Source organism: Polyodon spathula, chromosome 10 (assembly GCF_017654505.1).
Source record: "Polyodon spathula isolate WHYD16114869_AA chromosome 10, ASM1765450v1, whole genome shotgun sequence".
NCBI lineage: Eukaryota > Metazoa > Chordata > Actinopteri > Acipenseriformes > Polyodontidae > Polyodon > Polyodon spathula.
In genome coordinates, this window is record NC_054543.1 from 13519053 (window position 1) to 13543800 (window position 24748).

Below are 24748 nucleotides of genomic sequence, written 5' to 3' on the forward strand. Positions count from 1 at the left end.
ACATTACAAAAAATCTATTTATTCAGATATAAAATGTAACTATATTCTTTTGATATATATATATATATATATATATATATATATATTTTGATATATATATATATATATATATAGTATTCATACAGTATCTATCTAATTCTAAAATCCATCAATATTTCTATGTTCACTGCCAAATAATGCCATTCCCAGGTCTGATAATCACATTTTAGTCAGGCCATGGAAAAGAACTGAAAGCTTCTATGAATACTTTCAGCTCATATTTTTTTTCCAGATAACGATTCAAGATTTGGAAATGCTTTTGATAATGTCTCCCTAATCACTGAGCCTCAGTAGCGCAGCAATGGGTGTTTTGCTGTTGCTTCTTGTTGCATTGGTTCTGTTCTCTCACAGCACTCAGTTTGAGTCCTGTGCTGAAACTAAAAAGCTGTGGATTGCATCCTGTACGTACAGTACACAAATGGTACCGAATTAGAGGTTCAGAAATGTCAGAAACTGTGAATCAGATTATCCTGCAGTCGATAAGCCCTTGCACCCTCTGACTCTTCTTCTGTTCAACTGGCTGTGATCAGAATATGATCTCTTGTAAGTAGCCAGAATAAATTTTGTTAAATAAACTAAATTCTGTAAAAGACTATTCATCTCATAGAGCCACATTTCGTTTCTATACAAGTTCAATTGTGTCCTCTCTCAAGCTCTGGCTTGTGTCAACCTCTTGCTATCTATCAGTTTGTCCAAAAATGTAGATAATGTAAGTAAAATTCAAAACCCCCTACAATGCATGAAAATGTATGTGGTCATATGACGTGTCATGTGATCCACTAGCCCTATATAAGTTGTGTGAAACCTTTAGTATCCTTTAACTCTGGACCACTGCGTCCAATGCGTTGGGGGCTACAGTATGTGGTCCAACTCACAGTTGAAGCCATTATCAATTTATTTTGCTTAATCAGTGTGCATTACTATATGGTTTATCCAAGGCATATGTAAATTATATTTTAATTGGCGCCACTCTACACACAGTGACTACAGTTAAGAATGCATAGGGAATTAAAGGAAGGAATGATAAAAGATGTACAAATCTCTTGCAGTATGACATTTACAATGGGAAATACCACCAATTACTCTATGAATAAAAACAACTCTCTGACATCCTGACATTAATAACTAAGAAAGTGGCCATGACCCTTAAAAACAGGGCCTATATAATCTGTCCACAATAATCAAAAAAGTGTTGGGTGGATGAAATTAGCTTATTAGGAATCTTCAGATCATCCGTTTGGTATTCAAAATTCAAAACGGTTCTTCTCTAATCATCACCGCCACCACCACCAACATATATTCTGAATCCATTTTTAAGCATTTCTTTTAGATTGTTTACAAGAGTTCAGCTACACACTTGACTGAAAAAAATATCTACTTCTAACTAAGAACACATTTATAAACCTTTGGGATTGTAAAATACAGATTAGTAGCCTGCTTTAACTGTTACAAATCTCAAGACTTCCCATAAACACCTCTAAGTTCAATTCACTTGCTATTTTCATAACCAATGTATTTTGACCAATATATTGATACCTTATAACTTATAAGCGTATCCAAGCCAGAAAGCATTCCGTTGAACAACCTGAAGGTATCAGTTCTATTTGGATTTTCTCCAGTGGGTCCAACTTACTCGTACAACAGCAAACTGAATCATTACTTTCACAGATCTGTACACTGTGTCACGGCAGTGCAACAGATATGCTTGTTGTATTCAAATTAAAAGCAGTGAAACAGTTCAGTTGTTACATTAGTTTCTGGACTACGAAAAACCCATGCCAAGTGCTACAATTACTCTAGGTAGGACGTTGAAGGAGCAAGATTGGCACACATTAATTAGTTGTCAAATTAAAACATAAAACAGACTTAAAGAAATCAAACAGGTTAGACATCTATTTGCATGCGGAAAAGAAACAGAAGCATCTGTGTCCCTTGTCCAGGCACATCCATTCATTGTGCAATCTGTCGATGGGTTTACTTTAGTGCAGGTTCACTCTGTCTCCCTCTGGTCTAACCAAAGTCAATCCGCGGTCGATACTGTAGTACCATTGGGTAAGACTGATGGGGGGGGGGGGGGGGGGACAAAAAAAAAAAAAAAAACACAAACACACACACATTAGTTTGTTTCAACAGAATAACGCTGCTATAAATACAGTGCAGTCCAACTGTGATACGTCATTCAATAACAAAGCACTGATACATTTGTACTTTGTACTGACTTAATATTTACGGTTTAATGTGATAAAAGAATAAAAAAAATGTTTAAAACTACTTTTTTATTGGACAACACCAATTATAAAAAGTGAACACAAGAATCACAAAACACCAAATTTCAATATTGTTGACACTTCACAAAGCTTTAGATCACTGGTTTTAAAGTTTTTTTTTTTCAAAGCCTATTTTTATGAAAAAAAAGTTATTGGCCATTATTGGTTTTTATAACAAAAGCCTAGAAGAGTTTCATGAATATCAAACTTAACTATGAATAAAACAGACTGAAAAAATAAAATGTAAATACAGAGAGAAAAACAAGTATAAAATAAATGTCCCTGCAAACGTGCAGTTTTACAAATATGAATCTTCTGAGTATAGATGGAGAGTACAGCAAAAGATGCCAAATTTACAAAAACACATTTAAGTGCCACTTACAGAGATGCTTTCTCTTACATGTTGTGATAAACAACTACACAAAAGCAAACAGCAGTACGAAATGACCTTTGATGGATTCCTTGCGAATCTGACATTGAAATGTCACCCTGTTGATACCATTCGCTGATGCTGGGTGAACTTCTGTAATGTTACTCGAGAGCCAGGCATTTGTTTGGCTTGTCACAACTGACAACAGTAGCGGCTCACACAAATGGTACTGGTACATAGTTCTGTACAGAGTTGCATCCTTATTAACCAGACTTTACTAACTGGACTAAATCATTCTGATGGATTGCTGTTTTGTACTGCTCAATGAGTATTTTTAATGTCATTTCTAATTTTGTACGCTGTATTTTATTACAATTTATTCTTTGCTCATATTTTCCTGTTCACATTTTTTTGAAAGGCACAGTACATTACAACATAAAGCTGTGTACAAAAAACTCTTATAAATGTTATTGGCTTCTTGAATTCACACTTGGTGCCAGCACCACATTCCTCCAACAAAACAGACCTTTCTTTTTCATTTAAGAATAAAAAGTAAACTGCATACTGCAAGTAAGGCAGTATTAACCTGGAACTCAGCCAGCCAAGCGCCACTGAATGGTGACTTCACGCATTCAACCAGTCTGAGTGAAAGAATACCAGAAATCAGTTGAAGATTCCCCAGCTGCTCCACTAAGGGCTACACAGCATTTGATTACTGCGCTGACACATTCCACGACCCAACTGCCGACAGTGAGACTAGATCTTTTTAACAGTCAATAAATCCTGCTTGTGTCAGAATTCCTCCCAGTATGGACAGACACTGGATTGAGTTGAATCATGTAACTTACTGGGCCAAAGGTGCTGAATGACGGTGAAAAGCACTCCAATAAATGAACTACACATATTCTAAGTGTACTTTTCTTCAGGGGGAAACAACAACAACAAAAAAAGAATTACTGGCACCACATTTTAGTAGTCATACTTTGTGTTATCTATTTAAAAAAGCGGTGCTATTAAATGAACAGATACCTCGCTCTCTTTTTAAAGTTACACACTGCCTTTGTGTATTTTTCTGTGTGCATGACTGTTCCCCATAGCTTGTTTTGTGCCAGTACCATAACTGAGCACTTTACATCGGCTACATAAGCCACAGCATGTGTGGCTATACCCCAAGTTAAGGGACCTAAGACCAGCCCTGCATTACAGAATAAGTATCAATGCTGCATTTTGCATAACCAATGTTAGCTACAGCCATTTGGTTTTCATTTCCAACCCCTGTACTTTCCCATATTTTACAAAAGGCCGCATTCAAATGTATTACAGAATTACTACATTGTCTAACTTAATATAACGCCATATAGATGAGGCCTCCATTTAGTGTGGATTAACAGTGATTCATCTGGGTTTGGATCCCATTTTCCACATTCCACAGACATTCTTTTTTTTTTTTTTTTCAGTCTAATGGGACTTAATCCTAGTCAGCTCTGAAACCTTGCCCTGTCAACCCAATTCCTCACAGATTTCCTAAAAAAAAAACATTTAGAGAAAATAGCCAGACAGCTCATACAATTTTCTTTGGTTTCCAAATGGCACACAATTTCACAGCTGAGAGAGCAAAAGCACAGGTAGGTGGAGGTGCTGTGACCAGAGCTGAAAAGATGCCAGGGGCTAAGTTGGCTCTGGAAAACCGAGATCTTTAGCTTCTCAGTTCTTAAATCCAATTACCAGGCCCTGCACCTCCAGGCCAACTTTTAGGTTAGGATATGTCCTCCTTACTGGGCTATAGCAAGTAGCAGATCAACATAGGTCAGCTGATTTAATACTAAATGACACTGGAGCACTGTATTTCATACCTCCATTTGAAATGCTAAGACATAATTCAAAGTTGCTGGTGCTTTTTGCTACAAAATTACTTTCTGTGTTGTAGCTCAATTTTACTCAGATGGTCAAGGAGCTGATTAGATACCTGGAAGAATTGTGTTGTAATTTGCATATCTGAATAAAAGTAAAGACTTTAACCCTTGGTTAGTTCTCTATCAAGTACAAAATGTAACCATTACCTCATGGGTATTAATCCTCTGATACCGTCTAACCTGACTAGATATTCCAACACTGCATACAGTGCCAGTGACACAGTCACGCCTGCCCCCGAGGGTATAAAAGGACTGCTGACACTGATATCATCATTATTTTTCCTTTCACCAACCTGAGAGACCTAAGAACAGATAAAGGTTGAATAAAATACTTTTATCTGATTGTTGCTTGTGTATTACACTGCAAGTCCCGCAATGGCCTTGTGCTCTGCTCGAAGCTGGCAGCTCTGCTGCCCCTTTCCCTGGGATCGAACACCTTAAGTCAGCTACTTGTGCTTTCTCTAAGCTGCGAGCTTCGGTCGGAGCGTAAAAATAAAAAATGTGTTTTTTGTTATAAAAACTATATTAAAATAATGGTAATTGTTTGTTTACTGTATTGTGTGAGAAAAAAATATTTTCCACAGAAACACTAACACAGCTGCTGGGCTCAGCTGTCCTGTGGTAGACCGAGATGTGCTAGGTCAGGCTGCTTGCAGTTTGTCTCAGTGTCTCGTTGCCACATTAAGATCTGCTTGCAGAATTAGTGTGAAGACTGTTAGCTAACAGTAGGCTTTCCTTGGTTTTCAAACTATTGGTCAGCCAAGAGCATTATAGGTGGGCATCCCTATATCTGTAGGTAACTGGGGTAACTCAGACCTGCTCATATTCATGCCGGTACTTTGTAAAATGAACAAGGTTAGCTTTGCCAATTCACTAGCGGTTGCTGGACTCAGCTCTGCTTCGGGTCTGACCGACTGCAGTTTTTCCTGTAGTGTCTCATTGCTGCTCTGGTTTCTGATTGCAGCACCACTGCGAAGGCTGTCAGTGTCAGCAGGCTTCCTCCAGTCTTAGTGCTGTGTTGCGTTAAGCCAGAAGCTATACAGGTGGGCATCCCTGTATTTTGCTTCTTCGGTAACTGTAGGTCACTGATCTACCACCGTTCTTAGTGAGCAAGGTTTCCTTAACTGTAGCGATTCTGCACCGTACCATAACGTTTGCACCATGTTCCGTGTACCATACCATTGCACTGTACCGTACCTTTTGCACCGTGTACCATAACTTACCGTTTGCACCGTACCATGTGTGTACAGTTCTGTACTAGTGCTTAGACAAGTACTGGCTTGAGTTTCAGTCACATGTTTTTATACAAAGCCAGCCTGCCTGTCTATCTCCAAGCAGGCCTTGCTGACAGTCCAGTTACTGTCTTAACAAGCGGAGGCACCAATTATACATTCTTACTGTACATTGCCTGCTATTTGCATCAAACTGCTTTCTGCAAGTTTTGTGTGCTTTTCTCCAAGGCGCTCTGCATCTCTAGGAGCTGGCGTTCCCATCTGAGGACGTGGAGTCACATTGCGACTGAACTCCCTGTAACAGCGGAGCTTATGCCATTGAGCAAAAGGGCCACTGTGGTTTTACAGGTGCCCTGGTCTACAGACGGTCTGCCCTGTTGCATTACTGTACAGCAGCGGTCCTGCTTGAGCAGGCACCCCTTGTGGGCAGAAACAGTACTGTACACTACTGTACCAACCCGGTGCTACACAAAACCGGTACCAAATCCAGTTCTGACCAACTACCGACCAAGGTTTTATAATTCACAATCTGGTACCAAGCGGGCCTTGTTGACAATCCAGTTGCTGTTTTTAGCAAGCTGAGGCAGCAACTGTACATTCTTATGGTACATTGCTTGCTATTTGCACAATGACTGGGTTTATCCCTGTGACATATGCAAGGCCAGCCTGCCTGTGGACAAAAATATGCTCTTCCTGCCTGAGGCAGCAGCATACAGAGGCGGCACTGGTAAACCGCATTTCTTTGAGTTTTGTGTGCATTCTCGTACGTTTGAGAAAAGTTTCTCCTGCCGCTCTACTGAGCACTCTGTACAGCATTCTTCACCATCGCCCTCTCATAGAGGTGGCTGCATCCTCAACCCATGGCTCTGTGCCAAGGGTGAGCCAGGCACCCGGGAATAGAGAAGCTCTGGGCAACAGTTTCCCACAGCCTCGCGTGAAAGACAAAGTTTGCTCCGTTCCGTTTGGTTCTGGCCCGCTACTGACCGGTATTCCCCTACCAGTTTGGTGCCAAGTAGGCCTTGTTGACAGTCCTGTTACTGTCTTTAGCAGCTGAGGCTGCAACTGTACATTCTTACTGTACATTGCTTGCTATTGCATATGCCTGAGTTATTATCCCTGTGCCAGCAGCTTCAGGGACCAGCACAGCCAGCTGCGCCTGCAGCCAGAATGTCTTCCGGCACAGAGGCAAGAAGCCTCAGGCCAAGCCACAAGGTGAGCAGCAGCCGTAGGGGTTTGCTGCCACAGGTATTGGAGTATTGGCGTCAGTGCACCACAGACATCTGGGTGTTTACTACTGTTCATACCGCCTACTCACTGCAGTTCAAGCACGGTTCCCCTCCCTTTCGGGGCGTGACTGCAGCATCAGTCACGGACCCACAGGACACCGCTGTAGTGTATCAGGAGGTAGCAGCTCTGCTGCCAAAACAGGCTATTCACATGGTACACCCCTCCAATTGAAGGACAGGTTCTACTCCGTGCCCAAGTGGGATGAAAGCCTCAGACCAATCCTCGACCTCAGGCAGGTCAACAATGTTGAGCCGAAGGAGGTTCAAATGTGACAACGCAACAGCTAGATGCAGCCATTCAGGCCACGCAATTGGTTCATCAAGGTGGACCTCAAAAGATGCCTATTTTCCTATCCCCATAAAAAGTATAGAGTATCTGGTTTTCACTTTTAGGGTAGAGTGTTCGAGTTCAAGTTTTGCCGTTTGAATTCTCTGTAGCTCTCCATGTCTTTTGCAAGGTGCAGTGAAGCTATGCTAGCCCCATTGAGACTCAAAGGTATCTGAGTACTCTATTACTGGATGATTGGTTTGTTTTGCACAGTCTCCAGCTCAGACATACACTCACACATAACTGTTCATCAGCCACTTTCTATGATTAGGGCTTACGGTGAATCTGCAAAGAGCCAGTTCACACTTTCTCAGACCACCTCCTCTATGAGCCTGCTTGGACTCCAGGTCCATGCTGTCCACTCTTGTCGGACAGCAGAATGCAGAGAATTATTGCCCGCTAGAGTGATTCAGCTCAACAGAGCATTCATGGTAATGATGTTCCAGAACTTTTGGGTTTGAGGGCAGCATCTTCTCAGACTATCTTGCATGCACCCTGTGCAAGCCTGGTTCAGTAGCAGGGTTTTTCAGCCTGCATTGAACCACGGTTGCCCGTTGACTGTGTTCTTCACTGTCTAAGGTCACTCTCTTAGTTCAAAAAGTCTGCCCATTTGCACCGCAGTGTACCGTAGGGTAGTGTCACCAAAAAGGGAGGCCATTACCATGAATGAGTCCAGCCTAAGCTCTAGAATGCTACTCCACATAATGGTTTGGAACTGCAGGCAGTTTAACTGGCCTTGTAGCATTGCTGCAGAGGGTTTGCGGGATGCATGTGTTTGTCCATGCAGACAACACAACAGTGGTGGTTACGTCAAACACCAGGGCAGCCTCAGGTTCCCCAGTCTTCATTGAGTAGCCCACAAGTTGTTGCTCTGGGCGCACGATCACCTCCTCTCCCTGCGAGCAGTACACCTGCCTGGGGTGATAAGCTAAGCGGCGGAGCTCTTCTCAAGGGGAGGTCCCAGTGCCTCAGAATGGAGGTTTCACCCAGCGGTAGTGAGTCTCATTTGGCAACGGTCCGGGAGAGCAGAGATAAACCTCTTGCATCCCAGGAATCGACCCATTGCCCCCGCTGTTTCTCCATAACAGGAGCCGGGGACACACTGGAGATAGATGCCTTGGAACACCAGTGGCTGATGCAGCTGCTGTATGTCTTTCCACCGCTCGCCATGCTCCCGCTGTGTCTGGAGACGTTGTCCCTCACTGGAGACTTAATGTGGTGCCTGAAGCATTTATGAGGCCTCCCTTTGAGCCCTTGCATTCAGCTGAGCTGAAACATTTATCTTTGTAAGCGGCTTCCTTACTTACACTCACAACCGCTAAGCGGGTGGGCGAGATGCAAGCATTTTCGATTGCAAAAGCCTGCTTAATTTTTGCAAAAGCCAGGAAAAAGGTTGCTCTTCATACTAATCCTGCTTTTGTGCCAAACACTACCTCAGCATTCCATGTCAACCAGTCTGGATTTGGAGGCTTCTTCCACCTCCTTCCAGTCTAACAGGGAGCTGCAGTGTGGGCCTTGGCATGCTATGATGACATGATAAAAAGTTGAAGGCAGTGCGCATGATGTGTTGTCTGTTCTTGAACAAAGTTCCATGATCAAGCCCTGTCTAGGCAGAGGCTGTCCAAATGGATCAGAAACACATTCAATAATGCCTATGAGGTGGCCAACGTGCCCCCTCCAAAAAAGCTCACTGCTCATTTCTATGGCAAATTTGGGGGTTTTATTCCAGGGTGCATCTGTAAATGACATTTACAATGCGTTGGTGTAGGCTGCTACCCATACCTTACTAAGTTCTAGCGACCCTGGTTTTGGAACAAGAATGTTAAGGGCGGCCTCTTGCTTAACTCTTACAGCATAAACATAGAGGTGAGTTATCCCTAAATTTTTTAGCCCTAACTACTTGGCTTAGCCTTCTACCATTCCATTTGATCTGCAATATTGCCTTGCGACAGCTTTGGTATTCATACCCATCAGGTAATGGTTACATTTCGTCCTTGATAGGGAACGTTAGATTATTATCATAACCCTGGTTCCCTGAAATAGAAATGCAACCATTAACCTTCAAGGTCACTGCGTTCATTATTGCAGCAAGTCTTGAAGGAAAAATGAGGATGATATCAGTGTCAGCAGTCTTTTTATACCCTTGGGGGCAGGTGTGACTGTGTCACTGGCACTGTCTGCAGCTTTGGAATATCTATTCAGGTTAGACAGTATCAAAGGATTAATACCCATGAGGTAATGGTTACATTTCTGTTTCAGGGACCCAGGGTTATGATAATAACTTGACGTTCTATTATATTTGTACAGACAGTAAGAAGTGTTTTGTAAACAATCAAACGTTTGGCATTATATGGATGTCAATTATAAATAGAAGGTTTAATCCAACTAATGGCAAACCCTTACTCTGGCAGTGTAACTACTTGACAGACTTTCTTCAGGAAAGATACACAAAGAGTAATGCAATAAAATAGGCAGAGAGATAAATCAGTACTCACACTTTCACCCCGAAGTCTCCATCTTGTCATATAGATAAATTCCATAGTATGATCTTTCCCCATGATCTCACCGTTGCATAGTACATCCAGCTGTGACCAAAACAGACATGACATTAATAGCTACAGATAACACTGCAATAGGTACACTGTAACTAAATATTGTTCCATTTGTTTCTAAAGTGGTGAGCAATGAATCTGGTGTCAACATAAGAAAGCAACTGGCAAGTATACCATAAGGAATCACAGAACAATACAAAACATATACAAAATATCCCAAGATGCATTGCAGCCAAATAGAACATTAAAACAAAAGAGTTGGGGTAGACGAACATATGATATGTATCAAAGGGGGGGGGGGGGGGGGGTAGAATACTTCTATTTAACTAGACAGGCTTTATGTTTGACTGTTTTGTTTTCTGTATATTCTATATTAAAAGCTCCCATACGCTACCTTCACATTTCATTTAAAGCTTTATCAGAATGTGTTGTTATGGTTGCTTCAGTGTGTGCCAATCAAAGTGGGAGAAGAAATGGATTTAATCCCAAACAAAACTTTATTCACAGCACAGACATCACAAAAGATAAAGACTTTGGTGATCGTATCCAAGATTTTTTGGTATATATGTTATTTTAACTGAATAAATGAACTAAAAAAGGACAATGTCCTAAACAATTTTAAGTGTAATTATTTGATTCTTGGGTGGTTGCTTATTCATGGGGTCCAAGACATTGTAAAACTTTCTTAAAAAAAAAAAAAAATCCATCTGTGGCTAATCCTGGCAGAGTATAGGTTGATCAACTCAACCTTAGTGCTGAAGTAGCTAACCTGGCATTTTCACCCAAGGATGATACAGCACATTTATTCAACTAGACAGGCCTTATCTTAGCAAAAATAGACAAGTATTTTCTTAAGGAATAACAGGTATGCATGTGGCACACATGAGGTTTATCGGACATAGCTTACCTCATAAGAAGTTGGAAGCTTTAACTTCAGACTAAGAAACTTCTTTATTGTTCCAACCGTCACTCGAGAGGAGCAGCGTATAAATTTCTTCATTAAACCCTGGAGCGGGAATTGAAACAAGATCGTTTTCTCAAGGTTGGGTAGAAACTCAGACTGTTAGACAAGACAGGAATTAAAAAAAAAAAAAAAAAATATTTCCATTATGGTTCAAAAATGTAAAAGAATATTTCCTAAAACAATCCTCAGTAAACAATACAAAATCCTATCTGTTCTTACTCAAACCCTAACTCGTATATTGACGCTGAATTTACAATGTCTCCCTCAGAATGCTTGGAAAACTTTATGTTTATTTCTTCCATTAACATTAAAGTCTAGGTATACACTTGGAATCCTGCTGACTCCACCAAAATAGTGCACTTATATGCTGTAGTTCAGCTAACCTTCACTATGTTTTCTGCCGACTGACTGCTGTTTCTTAAGCAGTCAAGGCAGATAGCTATCTGGGGGTCACTTCTGTGGTGATCGTGGTCTCCATCTTCCTCATCTTCATCGTCCATTCGGGCTCTCTTTGCTCTTGGAGTGTCATCTGTGGTAAACAATCAAGATGTTAAGAAAGATGCAAACTCATGCAAGATAATACTACCAATGGTGCTAGGGCCTCCTTCTGCCTGACAAGAGCTTCTTACCAACACAATGAATGCAATACGTATACATTTGTGCTGGGATCGGGGCCATCTATACTCATTATCTCATTAGCTCCAAATACAGCCATGACAACAAAGAAAACTGTACTAACCCTTACAAAAGTTTAACAGGGTATGTTTCCCTGTGGTTATACAATGTGTTTACCATAGTTTACGCTGGTTTGACATATTTATTAACAGTGCTTACTTATGTTTTACCAAGCTTTGACTATTCTTTATTACACTTTACTATGGTAAACTTTTACAAGGGAAGTAACTGTGTTGTATTATGAATCAATGGCAGTGTCTTGTTAGAAGGTCTGACACCTCAGAAACTACTGAAAATCTCATGTAGTATATAATTAGTAAGCGAGAAATGTGCATGTTTGTATTGAAGTGTCATTTCACTGTGTCAAACAACTTAATATGGAAATAAGACCCCCATCTCTGACTGTAAAAAAGCACATTTATGGAAATGAATGTGCTTTATTTTTCACCAAATGCAATAGATGGCAGTCAATAGTTTATCTGTGTAGTTTTAAAAAAGCAAACAATAAGCAGGAGCCTACGTGTAAGAAAATAAACCACTTTTTAAAAGCTGCCTGTATATCCCAGAACTGGTTTAGCGCTCTTTAACAAACCAAGTGTAACTGTCTCTGTATAGTTTACCACTAATACTATTTAGAAACCCCCCAAACTATGATCTATCCTCAGCTGACAAGTCTGAATAATTAAGCAAACCAGCCTAGTTTAACCGCAATGACTGCCTGCAGTAGTATTTTTTCTTTCCATATTAGCTGTGCAATTATCTGTTAAGGAACTACTGTCATCACAATGCACCAAGCTCCAGACACTCCCTGCCAAACGAATGCTTTGATGGACAATAATTCAAGATTATTAATTATAAAATATTGTAAATTAACATGGGTCTTGCTTAGTAATACTGGAGGCTAAATATCACCAAAAAGCCGTTTATCTTGTCTAACTCACCTCTTACCTTTTTACTCCCTATATGCATCTCTTCAGTTCTGTGTAAAGTTGCTTTCCCTATCTTGTTTTGTCTATGAACCTATCTCAGTCCGAAAGAATGAAACTGTGAAAACAAAGCAAACTACTCTTTTTATCTTCACTTAATTTTATAAAACAATGTTAACCCTCTCTCTCACCGAAACATCCCACATTATAGGAAATATGTATAATCTGTTTTGAAACCATGCACTTGATCATCTTGTAGCAAAGAGGAACTGAAGTAATACTGTAGAACTTTAATTTTACAGTGTTACGGTAATGAGGAATTATTAGTGTGCAGATGAATGTTTTGTAAAATTACTACCAGAAATGTTATTTTAACTTGACCTAGCGAGTCACTGAATGCTGTTGGGTATCAAAAGAGTTTTTTCTTTATTATCTAGTAACCATTATAGCAACCATGTGGCAATGTGTGTGAAGGGCACCGTTACATTCTGCATTTAGTGTTTACAAAACACCACAAATATGACACCTGTCTCTCAAACGGTTTATCATGCAGAAGATTTCCTTTTGAGAAGTTTCTTATTTCTAGAACCAACCTGACAACTACAAAGAAAGTTTTCAGCTTTTACCCTATTGTTATGTTTTTTCAGTTCTGTCTACCAGGTGCCAGAGATATTTAATCTTCTTCTACCCTTTGTATATTGTTGTGATTCATCACCGCCTACTGGATCGCCTACATTTCATTTGAGTCAAACTTCTTTTCTCAACAAGTTCTCTTTGATATTACATTCCCTTTCCAGGACTTTTAAACCATAAAAAAGAAATGTTTCTTGGTTGTCCAGTGTGTTTCCATTGCCTAAAGGTAGTTTCAATTGCAAGCACATAAGCATCTGGAACCCTTCCTGCCACTACCTGCAGAAGGTAGATATGGATGTCATGAATACCTTTTTTCCAAAGGTGTTTTTGATACCATTTTACAGAACACAACTATAATACTGTCATTTCCAATGCTGTTTAATACGGTAATAACCTTCTATTTTTAAAACTGCATGAGGCAATACACCTTCAGATCGCTTACAAAAGACTAGGCGTTCAAAATATCTTCTCCCATCAGCATAGCAAGCAACTGCATTCTTTTCTTTTCAGGTCAACGGACGAATACAATCCTTTGTACTCTGAGATTTTTTTATTTTAAACCCAACCTCTGCACAGTAGAGATTTGTCTCCTTTGAGCATTGCAGAGAACACATTAGCATTAGCCCAGGAAATCAGAGACACAATTAATGTCACCTGTGTTCGTTGTTACCTCCTTAGTCACTTTGCTAATACCCAGGGACAGAACTTGGTACTGCAAGATAGGTATTAAATATTACAATGTAGGTGGTACATTTTGTTTGGTTGATGTACAGGAGCTAACTGACAGTACTAAGCTTAGCTAGCAAGCACAACAAATTGATAAAGTACCTTCAGGATCCGCTAACTTAGAGAAGGCCATAGTACCATATCATGTTCAGTGTTCTGCTCATGTTGCAGCTGTCACAGCATCTTTCTGGTCAACTAACAGTACTGGTCTTCTAATAAGGGTTTCATGTTTGTGAAAGGAACTGCTGGCAAGATATGACGGATGGACATATTCTTCTATATATCCCCAGATTCTGACACCCTCTATAATTTGGGGTAAAGGTTGTTTTCAGTGACAGCGTGGAAACCCCCAAAGATTATGATACTGTTAAGATAAGATAAGCAGATTCTAAAAGCATGTGCAACAACACCTTATCCCCTTCACTGGGGAAATGCATCCCCAGCTGGAAACAATAAACATTCATCATTGACATCATCTATTTTCCACATCAGCTGCCGTCCTATATGTTGAGAAAGAAACAATGTATATTTATGCACCAGATCTAATGGTAGTCACCCAAGTCTTTCATATAGTAGTAGTGTGTGAAGAAATTTGAATTACCTGTGCACTGACGTACATGGGACTACAAAGAGAAACAATGTGAGGTCATGCAAGATATTATCAGTATCATAACCCAAATTCACAAAGTTATAGGTAACCTGGATGAAACAGCTGTGCTGTAATGTCCTTGACTGTGTTATTGTGCTAGTCTGATTAATTTGGTCGTATTCTGTGAAAGGGGAGGGGGGTCTTTGTTATTTGAATGGGACTGAATGGGACTATATTAGATATGGATGCCATTCATATTTACCTCCTCCATTTTCTCTTGATTTGGTCTTCCTCCAGAATTCTATTTCCTGTTGTTGCTCCTCTAGCCAAGAAAAAAAACACATAATAATAATAATAATAATAATAATAATAATAAAAAAAAAAAATAATAATAATAATAATAATAATAATAATAATAATAATAATAATAACAACAACAGTGTTAGTGTGTGCAAACATAATTTGTGAAATGTAACTTATAAATATGTTAAATAAGCAGCACACACCAGAATCACATAATTCACTGGCTATGTATTGTATAGTAGGGCAGATATATTTGTATCCAATGGTCATGTACTGCTCCAGAACAATGCCTCCAAAAGGGCAGTACCAAATTCCTACCATAGCTCTAATATTAGCTGCCAGTGCATGGAATCTGAAGCTACAAAAACTATGATTTATAAACTGCCCCCCCCCCCCACCGAGGTCTAAATAGAAGTGCTCTGTAGATATTCACAACATATCAGGTTTTTTTTTTCTTTCAGTAAGCGTTAGCCAGTTTCTATTTTTAGCACAACTGATCTTACACATTATTAGTGTCTCATGCTTTCTCTTCACAACTGAAACAACCTTAATCTAAATATAGAGCACAAGTATCGCTCAGTACGAAGATGATCACTGTCAGTTAAGATAGAAAAATATGATCAATATACATATCATTTCAGAATTACCTGCCCTGCCTTTTTAACACAGCCTAGCTCTTTTCAGATTCAAATGAACTTAATAAATCACAGCACTCTGTACACCACACGTGTCAGAAGGATCTACAAAAGCTATTCTCAAATACTTTATGCTTCCTACACTGTTACTGATACTGTTACTGTCCTTAATGTAGGTCACTTGCCGCTCTCCTCTGGGGCCAGCATATTTGTTAATTTTGTGAGGAAAAAGAAACAACAAATGTCTATTTAAGATCCTCAAGAATTAAATGTAATGAGCTGAGAAAACTAATGTTAGCATTCCAGATATTTTACATTGACATTCAAGGCCAACAAACTGAACCTGACAGAACCCAACAGAAGCGGACAGGTTTGGGTCGGCTTCCATTTCATAATAGAAGGTTGGGCTTGGATCAGGCAGAGGCCTACTTAATTGTAAACGATACGTTTGGAAGTTAACAGCACAGCTCAGACAAATCAAACTCTTGTGTGATGACCTAGTACCAGTTGCCAAAAATCTAAATAAAACAGAACTGTCCCTTATACAAGTTTAAAACAGTACAGTTGCACAGTACTTTGCAGTTTTCCCATGCTTTTCCTACCTATAGACACTGGATTTACCATGGTTTGCCATGTTTTATAATGTGCTGTGCCATACCTCTCTGGGCTTTACAATGCTTATTGTCATTTTCCATGTTTTCACTGTGCGCTATTAACTTTACTATAAACCTTTATTAGAGGTAATACTGTTGATATGAAGATTGGTGTTGTGGGTCCAGTGGTAAGTAGATATTAGAAAAGCCTTAATATTAATGTTCAAACGACTACTGTTTACATTGTATTCCTCATTTTGGTAACTCCTTGCATTTTTGGTTGTGTGTGAATATGCACAGCACCTGAAAGGGATACTTTATATCACATTCAGAAATGAGGGGGCCGAAATGACAGATTTCAAGATCGAAAGACAGGCATCTCCCACCTGTTGGCACTATGAGTTCAGCCAGAGCCATGGTTTCTCCACATTTAATGAGCACAAAATTCATCAAGTTTGTATAAAGACAACAATATTAGCCCTCTTAGAAAAACATTAAGTATTAAGTGGTTTAACTCACATATCTGATTCTACCACAGAAACGCACAAAAAACAATTTAGCAAACTTACTTTCTCTGAGTCCAGGCACAAGTTTAAATATGATCTCTTCCAAGGTGTTGTCCAGCCTTTCCAATAAAAAGAAAACACAACGGTTAAAAGAGTTCTGTGAAAATGGTGTAGGCGATTACAATAACCCAAATATAGATCATATACATGATTGTTAGCGAAAAGTCATTCTGAAACTGACAAGTTCCTGTCTAACGACAAGAATAAGAAAGCATGTGTGGGATGCCTGAAAACATTCTATGGTATAGGCATTGCATTCTATCAAAATAATAAAAACAGAAGCAAGCGCAGGATACCAAATGTAAAGGCTATCTGCAAAGAAAGACAATGGCTAAAGTCCAGAGTATGTTACATATGAAAGATTATGTAGCTTTGATGATGTTAGCAATAATCCATTTTATAATAATTATTATTGCAATTACTCAAATACTGTCTTCACTTTGATATAATCTTTGTTTAGGTGCTTTGACCCGAGTTAAAAATCCACTCTTGAGTTCTAGTAAGACAGATCATCTTTCACCAGAGACACAATACAGGGTAGATCAACAAAGCACCTTTGGAATTGTAAGAGCCAGAGCCATCTAGTGAACATCTACAGTAAATAGTGTACTTTATTACTGTCAATACACAGTATCTGTTGTAGATGGTACTCTCTTCTCACAACTGTACAGACACCAAGTTGATTGGCCTACTGCGTGTGAACCTAGATTAAAAGCACTTTAACACTGACTGTCAAAAAGTCAATAAAATACAGTATTTCAGTAAGTGCAATAAGAATCAATCCGAATGTTGGCAAACACTATAAAATGTGAACATGAAAAGTGAAAATAGTCTGTGTCACATTGTTTTACATGAGTCCATAGTTCTGACCAAACAGTGACCAGCAAATTGCTGTACTTAGTTGGGAGTATATCCTTTAACTGTTGTTCAGTCCTCAGCATTCCATTATTCCATCATCTAACACAAAACACAAAATCTGCAAGGGTTAATGCATTTCTGCAGATTTACAGTTCTTCTAAAGCTATTGCACCTGTGTTATTCTATGTTGCACTGAGCACCCTACAGAACTGGGTAACCTAGACATGCTTTGGAGAAGAGCTGACTGAGGCATGCAGGCCAGCTGCTGCCTGGTGGCTTGCTATGGTAAAGATCAAATTCACTGTAGAAATGACTACAAACCCTGGAAACATGTTCAGATATTAAAATCCGCCTCACTGCAAATTGTTCTAAATGCTCAGATGATCTCCTGGTCAGCTGACGCCCATCAGAACTGGACAGGTGTGCTGGATTTATTTCACGCCAGACAAGTCCATACATGTAAACATGTGCATAAAGCTTACTGTATTTGTTGCTATATTAATCAAACAGGCATATATGATATGTTTATGGTAAATCACAAAAATCTTTTTTTTTTCTTTTTTTTTTTTTAATACAGCTAGACAGATCTTGAAGCTTTTAGTGTGTGCAAAAACCATCTGGAAAGTGGGAAAACTTGACAGCAACACGTGAGCAATGTCCCAATCCCTTTGGCTTGGTCAACTGACTCTCATTCCATAACTGTTCCTGAACTGTGTGTTGGGAGTCACATACTACTTCTGTAAGCCCTTTGAGGAACTGAAAAGCTGCTGTGTGCAAACCCGCACATGCTGTCATGTATGAGGTAATGCTGTTTAATGTACAGACAGCACCAGCAAAAACAAGGCGGCCAAAAACTTCCAAAACATTACTCATCCATTATGTAACTATTTTAAAGTTTTTTGCACTCAAATTTGTTTCTCGTAACTCTTTAAATTATCTGGGCTTAAACATTTAAAATAATTTAACAGAATTTATGAGCCAAATGAACATTGGGCTGATTTCCAATTGAATCACTTACAGTATTTACCATGTAATGCATGACCTATCATTGCAGTATACAGACAAAAAAAAAAGGCTGAAGCAGAAATGTATCCCTCCCAATAAAAACATATCAAATGTTTTTTGCGAGAGAAGAAAATGCATGTTAGCCCTTTTTTGTAGGTAATTATGCGGGCAATGAGACACAGCGTACAAATTGCAAGTCAGGGACTTTTTTTTGTTCATGGAAGGTTCTATTTAGAATGCCATTATATGTCTAGAAAACACATTCCAGACAGAGTGCCTTTCAATCTCTATATTCCTTGTCAGATTAGAGCTGCACTGAATCTGTGATCTGGCATTCAACTTGGTTGTACAATGTCTGTGAAGCAGCAAATGCATGCAGTGGGCTTCATTTCTGCAGTGAAAAACAAATGACCTAACATGTTCTAATCAGGCTAAGGTCAAATGTGAATTGATTTTGGATGACAGAAAAGATCATCAGAGAGGCACCACATAATACAACAACACATTATAAAAAAGGAGGTGAATACAAATATGATTGAACTTATTATCTCTCTGTACTATGGACTGAAGCAGTAAACAGGAAGCACACCCTTGAAGCAAGTACCAAAACACATTTTCAGACAGCAGTAAAATTATTTTAACAGCATAAAACTAGCAAGAAACTCCTCACAACAACTGAACTGCTTATTCTGGCAACCAAGCTGAAAATATAATCTTCAAAATAGTTTAAATGATGAATTGAAAAATACAAGTGATCAACAAGTTCCAGGACAAAGCAGATGACAAAACAAGATGTTCAAAGTGGTGCTAGCACATGGGCAACTTGAATTGAGGACTTGAATGCTGTTGAGGATTTGAATGCTGTAACCTCAATGACTAATTTCACATCACACATCAGTTTTCAACTAACTATAAAAGAGCGAGTAGACAAATGTTTCTACCAGTGCGGTGATATGCAGGTGATAACCTTCTGGAAGACTGACCCAAAGATATGTCAAGCTCAAGTTTTGGGGTTTCATGCTATTCCTCCTATTTACCCCAGGAACCCGAGGGAAAAAAAAAAAAACATATTTTAATTCTGTTTGGATCTTGTTTCCAGTTGCACACTACTAACTGTAATTGAACTTTACTGTGTACCAACTATGCAGACACTATGTCAAAGTATGCTGTCTGTATCACTGATATTGCCATAGGTCAGGTTAAAACAATAAGGCAGTGAAATGGTTAGCTTTTACTTGGCTACAATGATTAACACCTGAAGAGAGAGTAGCCCACTGTTCAAAAAATATTTCAATGCAATGCCATCCCCAAATGAAATCCATTTACTATCAATGTAGAAGGACTGGATGCTGTACCAGTCTTGGCTGATACCATGACAGAATCTCATTTTGGGAATTAAAAAAAAAAAAAAAATCTAGTCACTTGCAATTGGTAGTAAATGGACAACATTTAATTAAAAGCTTTTACGTATTTTTGAAGAGGGGATGATAATTTATTCAGTGAAACCAAGATATTTAGTGAGACAGCAAATTGAGTGGGGTAAAAAAGGGAACACATTTCTTCCCCAAGTCCCACATATGCCAGCATATAACAGAAAGTTTTACGTATATTTTGTGGCAAGCCCATAATATATATATTTTTTTGCAATACATTTCCATGTCTTACCTTAGCATTTCTAACGGATTTGTTTCATGAACTTGGATGCCACATTTGGGACAGTCATTGCTGTCTTCAAAGTGTTGGACGATGCAGCGTTTGCAAACTGGAATAAAAAAAAGGTTAAAACATTGTTTAAAATTGCTAACCTTTTGATTAACATCCATTTTTTTTCTATTTGGCTTGTGGATACATAATTCTGAAACCTTCTCTTGGGATACTGTAACTTGGAATAATCCTAGTAGATTGTCACCCTCGGGTTTCTTTGATCATCTTATACCCTGCTGGGATAACCAGGTGGTTGATACAATTCAGGGCGATTCTCCAGTTCTGTAAAATGTTTCATTAATATCCAGCTGTGGCTTATCTAATGGGATATAGGTTGATTAAACTGACCCAGGTTAACTAGACAGGTGTTTCAGCATGTGCCTCACTAGTGTACTTTATTGATTTTTTAGTTTTGGAAAATATAAAAACTACACAGACCAGAGTTAAACAAGCACCAGGCGATCAGTTAATTGTTTCATGTTCCTATTCCCTTTGCCCTCATTCACTTATGAGTTTTTTAATATATATATATATATATATATATATATATATATATATATATATATATATATATATATATATAATGAAAGCATGCGGTATTCTTCAACAGAACAAACACAAACACAATCAGCTAGAAACATACTGTAGTAGAAGGGTGTTTGCCTAAACCAGCAAATATGACAATATGCTCATAGGTTTAGCAAGTGGGTAGATAGTTTTCAATTTTTTCAGGACCGCTGTGTTAAAATTTGCAAATAAAATAAAATTTATTCAAAGGCAGATGCAAACCTTCAAATCAATCCAACAAATTATGAGTCACAATTTGTAAACCTTCATTTGCAGGTTTTTTAGTTAGTGAATAGAAGAGCATCTACTAATTACAGTCTTCCCTACAGAAATGTGACATGCTAATTTGTAAATTACTTTTTATTAAGATGAAAACGCAGGACTTGCTACCACCACTAAGATGCACAGGACACACTCGCAAACACTTATTTCATACCCCAACACACATGCAAGTTATTCCACAACACCACACTGCTCCTCGCCCTTAAAGACTTTATTAAGATCCATTTTTATGTCTAATCATAAGAGCCCAGGACAGTGGCATTCCTCCACCTGTTTTACTCCTTGTCAATCTACAGTAAGTTAAATAACACAGAAACAAAGACAAAGTTACAGTACATTTTCTTGCTTTGACTTTACCATAATTAACTCTGTTAATAAAAGTTTGCTGGGAAGCCGTTAATTGGTTTGGTTTCCCCCAGTGCAGCTTGTGAAGTGTAAAGACAGCTCAAGTTTATTTGGATTGTGAAGCTACGTGGAGCAGAGTTGGTAGGGTGACATCATCACCTCATTCCAGGAAGTCTGCTTATCATTTACCTTCAAGAGTTACGTTTAGCATGCCATTCTCCATAGCAATGTCACACACATGCCCCCATGCATATAAAGAGGAGGGGGCCAGGTGATAATGCCCAAGAGATGATGTGAACTGTTTTGTCAGGTGATGTAAAGGAAGGCTTAATGAGGATCGGGGCCGCTTGACCTTGCTCGTTTCCTGTCTTAGCACTGCCTGCATTCTCAGCTTCCCTATCTAGCATTTTATTTTATTAAAGACATGATTAGGGAGAGAAAGGGGGTGCTTCTGTGCCAAAATCTTTAGACTGTGCATCCTTTAGCTGTTTCAGTGTGCCTCTGGGATGTTTGTAGTGTGCAATTCTACTTTCTTATGTAAATGACTGCTACTAATTCTCTTGGGGGGGGGGGGGGATCCCTGCTTGAAAATTAAAAGTGAAAATTCAACGGACTTCAGAGTCCCTGTTACAGTACTGGACCTTTATAAAATGGAAAGTACATTTATTACAAGTTTATAGTAATAAATGTATCTACAATTCATTTTTGAATGCCCTCTCCGCCTCCACGCACAAACTATCACTATCACACACTGTTTTTGTAGAAATTATACAAGGTTTTGGACACACCCAACTGAAGCAATTAAAATGTATTGCTCTGCAACATGGACGCAGTGGATGGCTGAATGAAGACAACACCTGTGCTTGTCTGAGTTTGATAAAACTTTGTCTGGACATTTGTTACAAGACCTTGTTGTATTAAATCTGTTAATGTTTTTTCAATGTACTCATGAAAACTGATTGGCTAAGCTTTTGAAAGCTTTAGTTTGGAAACCACTACCAGTTAACAAAATTTTACACTGAGATTTATACAAAAAGCTACTCCACACAGATATATATATATTATATAATATATATTATATCATTATATAATTAGACAATGGTCACAAACAAGTTACATTACTTTTATATATATTTCAATATACTATATATATATATATATTATTTAAATTATATATATATATGATAAATTTAATGTACAGCATCAGTCTGTCACACTCTACATGGTAAACACGATAACTACATGAATTTTCACAAATTTTCGAACACTTCATTATAGATCTTTCAGATCTGTTTGCATGATGCTTGTAACCAAATCCAACCAATTATTTTGTTTTTTTTGACATACTCTGATAAACTGTTGATTTTATACAAATTTTCCAAATATTTATGTTAATAAATGTTTTGCCAAGTCATGTGATATTGTGACCTTTCAACTTGACTTCACTTCTATAATATACTATGAAGCAGGTAATGTTCATAATATCACGAGACCAACTTCAAACTATTCTGAATGATTGCAAACATCATAAAATGATACGGGAGAGGTACAAAGACAAAAAAAGAGAATTTGTTACTCACATAAAGTATTGTACATGTCCGAAGTTGAATTATACTACTGTACAACCTCCACAAAAATAACTTTATTTTGTAGAGAAATTGAAAATCATACTACATAGCTTCTGCTTTAGTTGCTCGCTTTTCTAACAGAGACCATATTTAAAATAGTGGACCCAGATGGTGTGTCAAACAAAAGGCTTCATCTCACTACCACATCACTCTGTTGAGAAACCAGAACACTGGGTAGAACAGATCCCTCTTCTACAAGGGGAAAGCTTTAGGCACTGGCGTGTAAAGTGTTCCTGTCTTAAACCTGACAGCCTTAATTAGGTTTGGCAAGGTTTCAAAATCTCCTCTTTATTATTGTGTGCACTTCCATTCACACCATGCATTATGGGAAGTGTTTCAAAGTTGACAGCTGAAGCAACAAAGAAATTTAGGACTACATTATGGTTCTCAACAATGCAACTGGATTATTCATTTATGTGCTTCAAACATATATGTACTTTTTGTATATAGCATATATTTCTTAACAAATTGCACCCTGCATTCAGTGTTGAGTAAGCATCTTTCAATTTCCATTTGCTGGATCTCCCAGTGTCTGGAATTCTCTCCCAGGAGTGCTCAGACCCAATGTTTTTTTAGCTTTGCATTTTCCTACAGTGATATTTACTATTTGTAAAGTACTTTGATAAGCTTGTTCAGGAAAGGCACATTATACCAATAAGCATACATAATTGAGTGATTAACTAGTTTAAAGACTTGAAGCTTGCGGTATATTAGAAATGATTGTGGAACTGTTTTTAAATGTTCTATCAGAGATCAGAAACGTTCACAGAGGACGGGAAAGTGACGACCAAAACAAATGGGGAGGACTTCTCTGAAGGTCTAAGAAATGTGTTGAACCCCTGGACACAGGATATGCCCAAAATTGAGTGCAGTCGTTCATGTAATAATTTTCTTAGTTTCGAAATGTAATTAAACAGAGATAGAAATGTTAATAGGAAGCTGGTGCAGGTTACAGACAAATCATACACAAGTACAAGAACAATGCTGTTCTCCAATTGATTTGCAACAATTGTAGCTAAAAAGTAAAATATGGTTGAAGTGGGAAGAACTACTTAGAATATGTTTAAATGTCTAGAGCTCTTCCATTTTCCATGGGTTATCTAACTGGCTCCTGTACCAGTCTTAAAATCCACATAGTTGACAGAATTGTTCTTTAACATTATCTTTAGTGCAATGCCATCAAAATATTTAGTTACAAACATCATGCAAATAGATATGCAGTCACACTAGTCTTAAATTATCCCCTTCAGTTTCAACAGGCCACATAGTTCACTTAGTGTCAATGAACCTCAGCTATTCATAAATGGGATATAAGGAAAAAAAAAACTATATTGTACATCAGTAAATTACCTTTAGAATCAACTATAAGGTTTTAACCAAGAACACACTGACAATGCAGTTCAATGACTCCATAGTGTACATAACTCAAAATAAACCCTCTCCATTTTTTTTTTTTTTAACTGTAGTCAAACTTGACTTAGTTGTATATGAATAAATATATTATTTGTAGCTACAAACAGGACAGCAAACAGCAGCATATGTTTTTATAAAAAGGTACTTCAAAGTACTGCACTTGAATCTTTGTATAAAATATGTTTGGTTTTAATTTACTAAAGAAAATCCCAGCTATTTTCAGAAGAAGACTGTTTTACAGCACCAGCTGAGCAAGAACCCCTGTTTCTCATTCTGCACAGACTTTGACTAATATTCTGTGAGCGGTGTTGACAATTCTCATATTTAATACATATAATTATTTTCAATT

At 38.4% G+C, this 24748-nt stretch overlaps 1 protein-coding gene across 2 annotated transcripts in view; it reads right to left on the minus strand.

Moving 5' to 3' along the window:
• Positions 1-365: 365 nt before the first annotated feature.
• LOC121321856 (polycomb group RING finger protein 5-B-like) overlaps positions 366-24748 on the minus strand; it is a 28898-nt gene continuing 4515 nt past the window's right edge. The window contains exons 3-9 of one of the 2 annotated variants that reach the window (XM_041261149.1): positions 20126-20222; positions 16601-16656; positions 14763-14822; positions 11335-11480; positions 10895-11047; positions 9931-10020; positions 366-2097 (exon numbers count right to left, since the gene is read on the minus strand). In XM_041261149.1, coding sequence (XP_041117083.1) covers positions 2050-2097; positions 9931-10020; positions 10895-11047; positions 11335-11480; positions 14763-14822; positions 16601-16656; positions 20126-20222 — 650 coding nt within the window. In that variant the 3' untranslated portion in view covers positions 366-2049. The remainder of the gene's footprint in view (positions 2098-9930; positions 10021-10894; positions 11048-11334; positions 11481-14762; positions 14823-16600; positions 16657-20125; positions 20223-24748) is intronic. The other variant, XM_041261150.1, reaches the window with a different exon arrangement.